The following is a 14,181-nucleotide window of genomic DNA, read 5'->3' on the forward strand; positions in this document are numbered from 1 at the left end:
ATCTTTTGAACTTTTATTAAATATAACTCTTACAGGAATCACCTTAAAATTTTTCACTCTACACATTTTTTAACTAATTAGAAACATCCTTAGCAAGTAAGTACTAAATGTTCTAGCCTATAGTAAAAATCCATATACTGCCTCCAGCCAAAATTCAATACCCCTCTTTATCCTTGAATCTTTCACAAAAAGTACGTTAAAAATTAAAATGCCTTTACAAAAACGAAAAACCTACTTTAAAAATACCATGTGTTTCTACAATAAGGGGAGAAAGTTCTTCATTTTGTGTTTGTACAAGTTGAGCATTTCAAGAAGTCATTGGCATCCATTGATACAGCCACGTTCTCCATTTTCCCAGAAAAGCCAGGAGCCACTTTTAGTCCCAGTTAAGGAAAACGCATGCATAAATCAAGCACCGGGTCGGTCTTCTCCACTCCTTCAGCAGAGGACGTTGGCGGCCGCCCGCCTGCCTGTCTCTTGGCTGCGGGAGCGTTAGACACATGCGCACGATTGGTCTCTTTGTGTGCACCAGGAAGGGTTTGGCGTCGATGTACACTTCCTAACGGGGCAAAGACCTGGCCCGGCCGCGTGTGTTCGCGAATAAACATGTACTGTAAACAAGGCCGATGAAATAAACAAGTGTCCCGCTCCCGCTGCCTTCCGCTTGGGAAGCGTCCCCACCGCCCTTTCCCCGGAGCCCAGCCCGCGAGCCGAGGTTTAGAGACCGGGAATGAGGCGCCGCGTCCTCAGGCACCTCGCGCCCGGGGAGCGCTGCGGGCCCGGGGAGCCGGGTAGGGAGCGGGCCCCGGGGCGCGCGGCGGCGGCGGATGCGCTCCCGCCCGCGCGGAGAGGGATGGAGCGCGTCCTGCGAGCGTCTCCGAGCCCAGCCACCCCGCGGGCCAGGGGGAGGGAGCGGGGCCGGCGCATCAGCCCGCCCCCCCGGCCCGCCCCCTCCCCCCGCGCTGGGGAGCCGCGGTGGTGCGCTCCGGCCAGCTGTGCGCCGCCGAGCGAGGCGCCAGCCCGTGGGTGCTGCCGGGGGCGGCGGCGGCGCGGGGCTCGCGGCGGGGGGCGGAGGTGAGCGCCGGAACGCGGAGGGCTGGCGCGGCTCGCGGCGCCGGGCCCCGTTCCCCGTCCGCGGCGGCCCTGCAGACGACCCCGCGTCCCCACCGGCGGGAGCTCGCGGAGGAGCGGGCGGCGGCGCTGCTGCTGGCGGCGGCCGGCTGGATGCGAGACCCGCGCAGACCCCGCGGCGGACGGCGGCTTTCGGCTCGGGAGAGCGGATCGTCGCGGAGCGCAGGAGCCCGGTCGCGCTGACCATGGCCTCCAACTTTAACGACATAGTCAAGCAGGGCTACGTGAAGATCCGCAGCAGGAAGCTGGGGGTGAGTGCCTCGCTCGCGTTTTCCTTCCCCCGCGGGTTCGGCCCGGCCGGCTGCCGGGGGGCAGGGAGCGGTGACCCGTGCGGGGACCGCGAAGAGGGGAACCCGGCCCTTCCGCGGAGGGCCCGCTTGTTGCTTGGCTAGTTGGGGGCCCGCACCTGCCGAGGGGTCTGCGGACGGAGCGGGAAGGGGGGCTCCGGGAGCGCCTGGGTCCCCATCCTCGAGTGCCCGGGGCTGGCTTAGACCGCGCGTGCGGGGAAGTCCGTGGACGAAAGGGGTTGTCGGTTCCAACGAGGAACGTGCCTCGGAGGAGGTTTCTCTGCTGTGCCGTCCGCGATGGTTTGTTCTCAAAAGTGAGCGCCTTTCGGGTGGAACTGCTCCGTGTGGCGACGCTCGCGTGTGTTTAGAATCACCATTTTCTGGTCCCGGTTTCCCAAGCTCATTTCGAAATTCCCGAGTGATGCCCTCCCAGCGCCGCGCGTCCCTGCCGGCTGTAGCGGGCGAGTTTAGGGCGTCTTAGCCGTGGCCGCGGGCGGCTCCCGCTCCCCACGAGCGTTCCCCGACCCTTGGACCCGCGGCCGCGTGCAGGCAGGTGTGCGCCCCGTGCCCTCCCTCGGACAGCACTCCGTGACGGCAAAGTTGATGGGGACCTTTCTCTACTTCTTGAGAGATGCGCCGCCTGACTTGGGGGGAAACAGTGCAGAACCCAAGGGTTCAAGTGACCAGACGAGGAAGGAGGAGGGGCTCTCTGGAGGCGGCAGGCCGTGAGCCGCGGGTACCTGGGCCAGGGCGCGCACCTGGGCCCAGACTCCGGACGCCAGGGGGAGGTTGGAGAGGCGGGAGGGAGTGTCCCCGGGGCGAGAGCGCGTCAGGAAGGGTGGCCTCCAAGGCTGACCGGGACGGGCTGGTCCAGAAGAGGGAGGGAAACTCGTCTGGAAGAGAAAGTGCTCCTGCTCTGGATTCTCTGCTTGTGTCTACCTCACTGTCCTCCAAGTTCCAGTTCTACCAGGTTCCTGCATCCCGGGGCAAAGGGTCCTTGAGCTAGAACCTTCCCTGTGTTTCCTGATGGCGGGATGAATCCTCCAACTTGGAGAAGGGGAGAAAGGGGGGAGAACTTTGCTAATTTTTGCGTAAAGAAGAAAACAAAGGAAGTGTAGCCTTAGAGAGTAGAAGAAAGGTAGAGTAGAATCCCCAGAAGAGGGCAGATCACCAAACACTGGGAGTGGCTTTGTCAGGAGTTGGCGGCGCCGAGAGCACGGGAAAGGCAGACTTGACTCTCGCTGCTGCCTCTGCTGGGTTTCTCATTAAAGGTACAGGCTGTACCCCAAGGACAACAGGGGTCCGTTCTGGAACTTCAGCAGCTCTGTAGTAGGCTGGGAGCCGGGTGACAGCAACGCCCCCCTTACTCGGGCCTGGAGCCACTGTGCGCGGTCCTGAGCACCACCAAGGCAAGAAAGAGCAGGCGCCAGGGTCAGACCCTCGGCCAGGTTCCCAGGGTTTTTTTTTTGGGTAGAAGAAAGCGCTTCGTCCTTTTCCAGGGAGAGAGGGGCTAACCCACGGGAAAACCTGCGGTTCTCCTGGAGTCTGGTTATTCCTCGCAGCCAGGACGCAGTGCTCAAATCTGTCACCACACAGCTGTCAGCCAAGGGAGGTGCAGAGCGAGAGGTGGAAGGGAGTCATCTTAGCTTGACCTTTGAAGCTCTTTGCTTTATGACAGGGTACTTGTTCATTTTTCTCGGCCTTTGGTCTTCCTGAAACCGAAACTGTGTCTGACACTTTAGACTATATAAACTAATGGATGAGTTAAGTCCCAAACAAGATGTGTGTCTGCGTTCAGAGTCACCTGCACGTGAAAATGAGACTGAAGAATGTAGCCTGCGCACTTGGCCCTGGAGTCTATAGGATTCCTTCCCTCCTCCATCTAAGCTTTCCAGGATTTCACACAATAAAAGCTAAGTACGTAACCCAGTTATAACATAGGGCCCAAGGAAAGTGCATTGAATGTTTCCTGGGTTAACTATGACATTCACAGCATTTGAAACATCATCTTGAACACCATTTCTGCCTAACGATGTGCTGTGCGCAAATGTATATTTACACTTACAAAGCCTCTTTTACTATGCTCACTGTTTAGAGCTTTGCCTTTGTAAAGTGCAGCCTTCATATAAAACAATAGAAGTGTGTTTAGGTAAAAGTTAATTGCCTTTGTCCTCCATTTCTACCTGAGAAATGTAAACTTCAGAGTTTGATATTGAAACAGTTTTGTTTTAAATTAAATCAAAATATTCACCTTGCTATTTTCGAAACATTAGTTTTTCAGAAGTCGGATACTTTTCTGTTCGGAATATTCTAATATGCAGAAGAGAAATTCAAATGACAAAACTTCACATAGCTGGTTCTGTGAAGCTTACTAAGTTAAATGAGTCCTGTAAGAGAGTAAAACTCTAAGGAAATATTGTGTGCCTTAAAGAGTCATACCCCAAATCATAAAAATGGAAATTATGCAAAGATTAATATTTCCTTTGCATAGTTAATAATACATATTCCTAATTTTATGGACTCAAAACTATGAACTTTTCCAAATAATGTGTTTTTTAACTCTAAGGACATGATGAGTTTTGTATGATTTATGACCAAAACTAAATTTCAAAATATAATTGAACATGCATAGATATTTGATTTATTATGGACAAGACTCATGCTTTCAAAAATTGAAGTCTGAAAAAAAAGGCCTGGATATGAGGTCGACTGCATCAGAGATAATTATTGATATGAAACATTATTTTATGATGAAATGTTCTAATGTGTCTTTTTCTCCTCACAGATGAGTCCAATTTTGAGTAAGGACAGTAACACATTTCTTGTCCTCTAGGTAGAATGTCAGCCCTGTAAGGGGGGCTTTCCAGTTTAACTAGTCAAAAGAGCCCTTGCCCTGTGTCTCACTGAAGAAGCTAGCAACCTATTGAGTACAGTCCCTTAGCCCACTGTTTGGACAAAGCAGTAAAATTTAGTAAGCAAGGCATATATAGCAAAATATCCAGTAGGTTCTTGGTTTGCAGCCAAACTAAGAACTCAGTCACTGAAAGCATAAATAATCTAACACTTTGTGTGTTGACCCTAAATTTATCAAAAATAAATGCAGCACTGTGGAGAGATGTTATCATCGTCGTCATCACAGTCATTGTCATCAGCATCACTGTACAAATTTTAGACTGCTGTATTTTAACTTACTCTAGACACAGACCTCACATCATTGTTTTCAAGGTATCCATTCAAATGCATCAACGTGACTATTCAGAGACACGTTGTACACAGGCAAAACAGTATCTTCTACAGACATTTTATATTTCTTACTCAAACTCAGGTGAGAGATTGATATATATATATATATCTAATACAATATATATGTGTATGTGTATATATATACATATATGTGTGTGTGTGTGTATGTATACACACACACACACACACACTATTCAGGGTACATCCTCAACAAGTGATCAAATTATCCTGGAGTGCCCACAGTTTTAAGAGGTAGTGTACACTGGTGTTTGTGTGTGTATTATAGACTCGTAGTAAGCCTGAATTATTTATAAGAAATAACCTCTACATCATTGCTACTCAGAGTACATCGGGCCAATCAGTCACTTTGTACCAACTTCACTGTCGGGGAAGCAGGGAAATGTGGAAGAACAGATTTGGAGTTTTGAAGAGCACTAACTTTATGAGCTGAGCACCTATTGAGAATTTCACTTTTTGCATATTTTTCTTTTGTTTTAACAACTTATTGTAGATTCACCTACCCCTTGCCCTTTCTCCCTTCTTGATTAAAAACCTCAAGACACCTCCATTCCTGGCTTAATGATAATCGACCTCCTTTCTGCAAACACTGAGTTTTCCTTTCTTCTCAAACAGCTTTCCTCAGAGTATTTGTTCATGAGAGATAGTTATGAAAATTGACCCTTTTATAGAAGTTCACTGATTAAACTAAATAGAAATGGCCAGGCATGGTGGCTCATGCCTGTAATCCTAGCACTTTGGGAGGCTAAGGCAACATGGTGAAAACCTGTCCCTACTGAAAATTACAAAAAGTCAGCCAGGCATGGTGAACATGAGCCTGTAGTCCCAGCTACTCAGGAGACTGAGGCACAAGAATTGCTTGAACCCAGGAGGTGGAAGTTGCTGTGAGCGAAGATCGTGCCATTGCACTCCAGCCTGGGTGACAAGGTGAAACTCTGTCTCAAAATAAGTAAAATAAAATAAAATAAATAGAAATATGTGTATATGCATTTGTATATTTTGTTCTTTAGAACATTTTACAATTTCTTTGGTCTCCAAATCTGTTAAAACTAGTTTGTAAAGAGAGATTATATCTTAACATGGCATGCATTATCAATTTGCCAAAAATTAAATGCAATAAATATATTGAAGATAAAACATATAAATAACTTAGTCATTCTGACCATTCAAAAGTTCTAAAGAACTTTCAGGATCATTACTTCAGATATGAATTCTTAATCTATGGATTCAAGGTACAGAAGTTATAATGAGTGTGTTTCAGTCTGTACTTATCTAGAATATTGTGTATTCTGGGCATTGCTTTCTGAAATGGATCTCTGACATCTATGTTTATTTATCATTTGTATATTCATTTCTCATTAAATACAAATTTAGCATATGACAATTTCAGTTATTGGAACTCTAGATTTTTATTCATGGTGGCTGTTATGCATGTTCTTCACACTGTGTGTACATTCGACACTTCTGTATCTATACATATTTCTGCAAATAATACTAGTTCTTAGAATTTTCCAGTAAGAAAAGATCTTATGTATCCTCTACCCAATCCGTATATTTTACAGTATCTGCAGCTGTATGTTTGTGTGTGTGACAACTCAGGTATGCGTAGAAACTACTATCTCTATTGGCAATTTTTTTTTCTTTTTTAAAAAAATCCATCTGTCTGCATATGAACATTCTTGACGTTCTTCGAATTTTAAAAATTAAGAAAATACAATGAAAATTAAGGTAATTTTAACAGTAAAAACCAAATACAGAAACATGGCCGGATTTTGCTATTAAATTATCATGTCTATATAAGACCTGGGAGAGGCTGGTAAATCGGAAAGAGATAACAGGATTCACATGGAAGTTTTTATCTTGATTTACAGATGACGACTGGCAAGGTAAACTTTAAAAATGGCATTCCTTTTCTTAGATAACAAAGATAATACTCAGTACTTAAAGAGATCTTTCAAATGACTGAAATTAATAAACAGCGAGCAGGGAAGTGCTACAGTGATCAAATATCTTTGTAAGATCTACATTCCCAGTTTTCTTAAATGTCTTTCAAATGTGCACAATAATGGTGACTATTTTGGATTACTATAAAATAGAATACTGAATAAAAAATTCGTTTAGTCTGGGTACAGTGGCTCATGCCTGTAATCCCAGCCTTTTGGGAGGCTGAGGCTGGCACATCACCCAAGGTCAGGAATTTGAGAGCCGTCTGGCCAACATGGTGAAACCTCATCTAAAACTACAAAAATTAGCTGGGTGCCGTGGCCAGCGCGTGTAATCCCAGCTACTCAGGATGCTGAGGCAGGAGAATCACTTGAACACAACAGGTGGAGGTTGCAGTGAGCCGAAATCACACCACCTCACTCTAGTCTGGGCAAAACTCTATCTCAAAAAGAAAAACAAAATTAGTTTCATGTGAAGCATGTATATTTGACATAAGTGTCATCTTTTTGAAGTATATTTATTAGTTAGCATTGCCCTGTTTGGATCATAAACCATGTAGATACTGTTGAATAGGACAATTAAGTATTTGTATCTTTAGACTGTTTCTATTTACATCAATTTAGAAACTGTACAAGATAAAAGGCATGCAATACAAACAAAATTAAATTATCTGTAGTCCCACCATTTACAGATAATCTCTAGATTTTATACATTTTGAAGTGCAGAGCTAGTTTTGAGGACATCATAATTTCTATCAAACAAGATGAACGAATTAAAAGGGACCATACTATAATTTCTTTAGCCTCAGTTTTATTACTTGTACCTCACTTTGGTCACAGTATTTTCTGTTTTTCTTCAAGGTCTTGTAACTTTGTCCACAGAACCCACAAATTCTAGATAGGGAGCATTTTCATTAACTTTTTGCATATATCCTCATCAGTTTTAAGATACAGAGCAGGATTATCCTCTAAGTAATTCATTTTTATATTGCTACTCAAGGAGAATGTTGCACCTGTCAGTCAAACTGGATGGAATAAGAAATGGTATTTTGCTATATGCAGAGAGCAGAAATTAATTTAAAAAAAAAACTGTTGTTTGCATAGTATTTGCAATTATTAGTGATGGTTGTAACGTTTCAACATGTACAAAATATTTTGTCTGCCATTTTGCTGAATTAGTTGCAAAAATTCTTGGTTAAATTATTTTTTGGCTAAACAGTAAAATTACTGGGAACAAAGACATATTAGTGCTGAGTTTAATTTGAGACTTCGTAATACTAACATAATCTCACTACATTTTGTGTGTACTGTGCATTTTACACCTTGTAAAGACTTTTTACACATCATTCTTATAGCAGGCTTTTAAACGTATATTCAATTTTTAACCCCCATTCTGTATATAAACCAGAATCTAAAAGAAGTAAGGTGAGTCACCTGGAGTTATTGAGACACAGATTGGGTTTATGTGTTTGTATATACCAATCTAGGTTTATAACTTCAAGTTCCGTGTGATATCTAATATACAACAGCTACCACTTTACAGTGTATGTAGACAAGTTTAACACAATCATTTGTACCCTTCAAAGTCAGTGTGTTTTCTTTGGTATCTTAGTGTAAAGCTGGTACGATTATTCACTTTACTCAATGCTAAATTATTTAGGTTGCAGATAAAAATGCTATTTAGTGAAATAATTTATGTCACAATATGGAAATAATATGCAGATACTGGTCCAGGCCACATTGAATGGACACAATGTCATTTTCATTGATACCAAACACAAATTCACTAATCTCGCTTTTCAAAAAAAATAGAGCACCTTTCAAAATATAGCTGATAGTGCCTGGGTAGAATTTTAAAACTTATTTAAATAGTTAAATACATTTATTTTACCATTATCTTTATAGAAAATGATACTTTATTTACCATGGCTTTATAAAAGATTATGTTTAAATCAACTTAATGAAAGGCGAGTTCATTTAAAGCAAACCTAAATATAAAAACTATCCAGATTAATGGGGATCTGACATAGTAAAAGCTGGCATGTGGTGACATCATCATTGCGTTGACAGTACTCAGCCGTACCATGATCTCAGCTCAAGAGGCTGGATTATTTTGTTTCTTATTTTTGTTGCTTGCTGCTTTAAAGGGGCTTAAATCAAAATAGATGTATTTAAATTATGTTCCTTTATTTAAAAAAAAACTCTTAATTTTTTAAGTTACCTGCATGCCAATCGCTTATTCAAATGTGTACATTTATATAGAAAATGTATTACATGTTGATATGGTTGGACTGTGTCCCCACCAAAATCTCATCTTGAATTGTGGTTCCCATAATCCCCACATGTCAGGGGAGGGACCTGGTGTGAATTTATTGAATCATGGGGGTGGTTTCTCCCATGCTGTTCTCATGACAGTGAATGAGTTCTCACAAGAGCTAATGGTTTTATAAGGGGCTTCCCCCTTCACTGGGCACTCATACTCTCTCCTGCTGGCCTGTGAAGAGGTGCCTTCCACCATGACTGTAAGTTCCCTGAGACCTCCCCAGCCATGAAGAACTGTGAGTCAGTTAATCCTCTTTCCTTTAAAAATTACCCAGTCTCTGGTATGTTCTTACTGTATTGTGAGACTGGACTAATACACATACAGAAATGCGTGTAGTAATATTTTTCTAATGATTTTTCCATTGTAAATGTAGAATTGCTTTTGTCTGATTTCTTACTACCCTTTCGCATGTCTATGTGTGTATGCATATATGTGTACACACATAGATACGTATGTAATGTGTTATATATTTAATATGTATATTTTTTCAATAGAATATGTATGTGTTTTTAATGGCACGTGACTACCCATACACATGGAATTGCTGTCTTTCTTGAGTAGTTAATATCCACTCCCCACTTCTGCACCAGAAGAAGATCTTCATAAAATGCTTTTATAAAATGCAAGGAAAGCTTTTATTGCATTATCCATTTTATGTCTACATTAGACTTTACTTGGAAAAATTGATGCAATGTTTGTCTAAACTTGAAAAATTAGTATTCCCTCCCCCCCCTCCAAAATATAAAAATCTATAAGTTTAACAGCCTGGCAACAGGTAAATTTCATATTTATTTTTGTTTAATTAATTCTAGTAAATTTTCTCACATGCTATGCAAAAATAATGAAATCATACTTTTTACATATTTATCCTTGCTTTGAAAAAACTTTTTGTTTAACTTACTAGCAAACAGTAATACATTTTCCAGAGTGTTTTAAAGACCCTAGCATAGTTCTGTAGAAAGCATCCATGTCATTTTACTTTATCATAGACTTTATCACATATTTGGAATCTTTAGGTGTTGACTATGGAAGTCTTCTAAATAAAGATACATCTAGTGCCGAGTCATGTTACTGAATTTACCTAGAAGCTACCAATTTTATGTATAAGTATGAAATGTACTATTCTAGACATTTAAAACTGGACAATTATTTAGTACTCTGAAGGCCACTCAGCACATTCTATTGTTTTCTGATACTTCACATAATTAAATTATCTATATTACTTATCCTTTTATTTAAAAAAAAAAATACTGTCAACCATGACTGCATATAACAGTGACCTGCAGAGCTTGATCCTTTGGCCTGGGCTTTCTTCACTGAATTGGCCTGGCTGGAGTTGAGCATGGGTTTGCTTTAAAGTTCCCTCAAGTGTTTTTAATGTGACATCAGAGTTGCTAATTGTTGTCATAAAATGATAACTTTTTTTTAGGAAATAGAGAAAATATGTAACATGTTAGATTCCTCTAAACTGCTAACTACACTGTTGTTAGTGCCAAGACCTCTGAAATGTAAAGTTAATTATCCATTAAATCCTCATGTAACACTAAGTTCCTGACAGTCTATAATGCCTTATAATGTGAACACAGAACGAATACAACAAATAATTTCTTCCATGTACAGAAATTCACTTCATGAACAGTGTGACAAACATGAGTTAATCCTTCCTTAAAACTTCTGGATTGTGCCTTCTGGGCTCTGTTGATAATGACTGATGCTTCTGCCAGCAATGTGGATGCTCTTGAAAGATTTCCATCGTCTAATTTGTGTATTCTCATCTAAGTAATTAAAACACCAGGGCTGTTTAAATTGTGCTTAATTTAAGACTCACCAAGTTCTGAACAATGCAATCATGGTTTTCCCAATGGGAGTTTCAGTGCATGAGATTTTATTTTAAAAAATCAGTGGCTCAGACTCAGTTTTGTATTCTTCACAAGTCTGGGCTCGTGGTTGTGAAAGACTGTTGCTACTGTGTAACACCTTGCTCCTGATATCTATGAGGTTTATGTTTTACGTCCTTTCTTTTGTTCTTTGTTTCCTGCTTGAAGAGATAGGGCATAAATGGATGGATAGGGAGAGAGAACATTGAAGCAATTTATAGCACATACATCTTGAGTCCATGCAGATAGTAGGTACCCTTGTGGTTTTTAGAGAAAGTGAACATCAAGCTGGCAAGTGATGAATAAAGTAGGGTTTGTTAAAAGTTCTATGCATAAGAAACAACATATCCAGAAAACAATACGTGTCTAGATGAGAGGAGTGTGGAGTAATGAGAGAAGATCCAGAATAAGGGTGCTTGTGGTATTCTAAGAAGCTGGGAAATTACTGATGTGTTTTATGAGGGGGGTTAAATGCTCACTTTCAAATTAACAAAACCCCTGAGGCTGGGGTAGAATAGACTGTAGTGAAATAGAACTGTTGGCAAGGAGCCAACTAGAAGTGACTTTCAGTATCTAGGAAAGGTACTGGGTGATTCTAAGGGCTAGCCAAGATGGAGAACCATTGCTACAGAAGTATTTTGTTTTTCTAGCTCTCAGAAAAAATGAGTCTTTCACGTATTATTGCCTGCATTAGAGAATCCATCTGGCAGTCTTAATTTTACCTTTGGAAAATGATTAGTCTGTTTTCCTCTGTCTGCCTTTAACATGTTCTTTATCTTTGGTTTTCAGGGATTTTCTTATGACATATAGAAATATAGATTTCATTCTATTCATCTTTCTTGAGCTTTATAGGGCTTTTTGATTTTATGGCTTGATATCATTCATCAGTTTTGAAATATTCTCCACTGTTACCTCCTCAATTATCAATTCTGTCCATTCTTTCTCTTCGTCCTTATATGTAAGGAAGCAGAGATATGGCAAGTAATTAATACCATATCTCAAAGTGTCTTTATGCTTTTACTCTTTCACCTCTTTGCCTCTCAAATCTTCAAGATAAATATTTTTTCTTGCACTTTTTTCAGTTTGCTAATTTTCTATTCAGCTGTGAATAATATACTGTTAAAACTATACATTGCTATCAATTTCAATGATTTTATTTTCATGTCTAGAATTGTCATTTGGTTCATTAAAATTTATTATAAGAATAAATTATCAATTTTATCTTTGGTCATTTTCAATGCCTTCGAATACATATTTCTTGTATATGTGCAACATTTGTGATCATTAACATGTGGACTTTTCTTGAGTTACTTAGTACACCATGATCAGAAATGGAACTTTCTCACTGATTAATTTCTTTTTGTGGAAATAGAGGTCATGTGATCCTCCAGAACTCCACCGAGAGCCAAGAGAGTTGGATATGGCTTTTCCCTCATTGTGAGATCCTCTACCTGTGATAATTTTACTTGGAATATTCTCAAAGCAAGTTATCTACCTCCGTTGTAGAACTATGGCTTGTGATAATGAAGGTGAGGAAAAATGAAGATGTTTGAGTGACAGAGGTAACCACAACTGTTGCATGTGGTATATGTGTGTGCCTAAATTGCTTCTGTGTAAAGATGGGGGAGTGTGAAATGAGACAAGAAGCAATGATAAGCCTGTTGAAGCATTTTGCCTTAATGAATAGAACCAAATAGCCTTACTCCTTAAAGCAGTGGTTCTTATTAACCCTGGCTGCCTATTAAAATCACAGGAGAAGATTTTTGAGGGTTATTTTTTCTCTCTTGTTTGTTTTAGTGAACAGCAATGAAAAGGCCCACTCCCAGAGATTCTACCTTAATTCATCTCTGGGCAGAAGATTATTTGTTTTGGGCATGTTTTTTATCTCAAGTGATTCTAGAATAAATGAAGTACATTTCACCAGAATAATTTTCAATGCAAGTTGTTTATCACCATATATTTCCACAGAACCCTAGAGAGCTCGGATAAATAAAGTGTGCCTCCATAACTAAAATAATAATAATAATAATAATATGACTGGCTATATTGACCATTTGTCGTTTCTTCATTTCAGCCAGAATTTGAGTCCCTTTCCCATATTTGGAGAGTCCCACATTATGAATAGTGAAGGTAGCAAATAAGGTCTTGCATTAAAGATGACATGCGAAAAATACTTATCTCTCTTGCAGCTGGAACACAAGAACATGAGCTGGGTTTTACACATTACAGGAACCTAGGACCAACTTTGAGTTAGTGACAAAAGAGGCAGTTCAGTGGAGGACTCTTTACAGGGGATGACAGAGTAATCGTTTCTGCTGGATCAATGTAATGACACAAAAGTAGAAACAATGCAAATTACTGCACCTATCGTCTCAAGGCAGTATCCTCATCAAGCCGCTTTAATAACTCTAGAGAACATTTATGGTTGCTTAGTCTTGAACCTGATTCTCTAGCCCTCTGTTCCTTTTTAGAAATAATAAAAAACTTAACAAATTACTTTCTATATATATCAATTGTCAGCTTCTGTTGCTTGCAACTAATAGATATAATGGATAAAACAGCATTATTGGAAGTGACTCAATTAAGTTTTAAAATATTTTTAAATCGTCAATGTTTTAGAGTAGTGAATATTAAATAGTGTCTTTAGCAAAAAGTAGATAGTAGAATTCTTTTCTCTTTTGTTTACTACTAGCTTAGACATGAGCACATCATTAGTGAATTCTCTTCACACGTGGGGATTTGTAGGAGCTTTGATATAAGGATACATCCAGATTATATAATTATGGAAAACTTTGTTTTAAATAGGAACCCACACAAATACACATATTTTTGACAGAGGTGAAACACTAATTTGATAAAGAGGAATGTCTTTACAGCAATTGTTACTGGAGTAATTGAATATCCATAAGCAAACTCAGTGAAACTTCGCATTAACCTCACACCTTGTAACTCAAAACAGATCACAGACTTAAATGTAAAACATAAAGCTATAAAAATTTTTGGAAAAACATTCGAAGAAAATCTAGGACTAGGTGGAATTCTTAGATGTGACACCAAAATCATGATCCATAAAAGGGAAAATTGACAAATTCTTCTTGTTGAAGTTAAAACTTTTGTTCTGTGAAAGACCCTGTTTAAAGGATGAAAAGACAAGCTATTTACTGTCAGACAATACTTATGGACTATACATCTCTGACAAAAATCTAGTATAAAACACTCTAAAAACTGTACAATAAATTTTTTAAAAAACGTGGTTCAACCAGGAAAAGGGCAAAGAACATCAACATTTCACCAAACTTGATGTATATACAAATAAGCACATAAACAGATGTCTGACATCATTAACCATTAGGAAGATG

The 14,181-nt window shown here is 40.4% G+C and overlaps 1 protein-coding gene across 1 annotated transcript in view; it reads left to right on the forward strand.

Moving 5' to 3' along the window:
• Nucleotides 1-1,122: 1,122 nt before the first annotated feature.
• The window catches only part of DOK6 (docking protein 6), a 459,594-nt gene continuing 446,535 nt past the window's right edge, over nucleotides 1,123-14,181 (forward strand). Inside the window, exon 1 of the mRNA XM_032293886.1 lies at nucleotides 1,123-1,382. Coding sequence (XP_032149777.1) covers nucleotides 1,317-1,382 — 66 coding nt within the window. The 5' untranslated portion in view covers nucleotides 1,123-1,316. The remainder of the gene's footprint in view (nucleotides 1,383-14,181) is intronic.

The sequence above is a fragment of the Sapajus apella genome, unplaced genomic scaffold (assembly GCF_009761245.1).
Source record: "Sapajus apella isolate SASKATOON/1434 unplaced genomic scaffold, GSC_monkey_1.0 scaffold30, whole genome shotgun sequence".
Taxonomy (NCBI): Eukaryota; Metazoa; Chordata; class Mammalia; order Primates; family Cebidae; genus Sapajus; species Sapajus apella.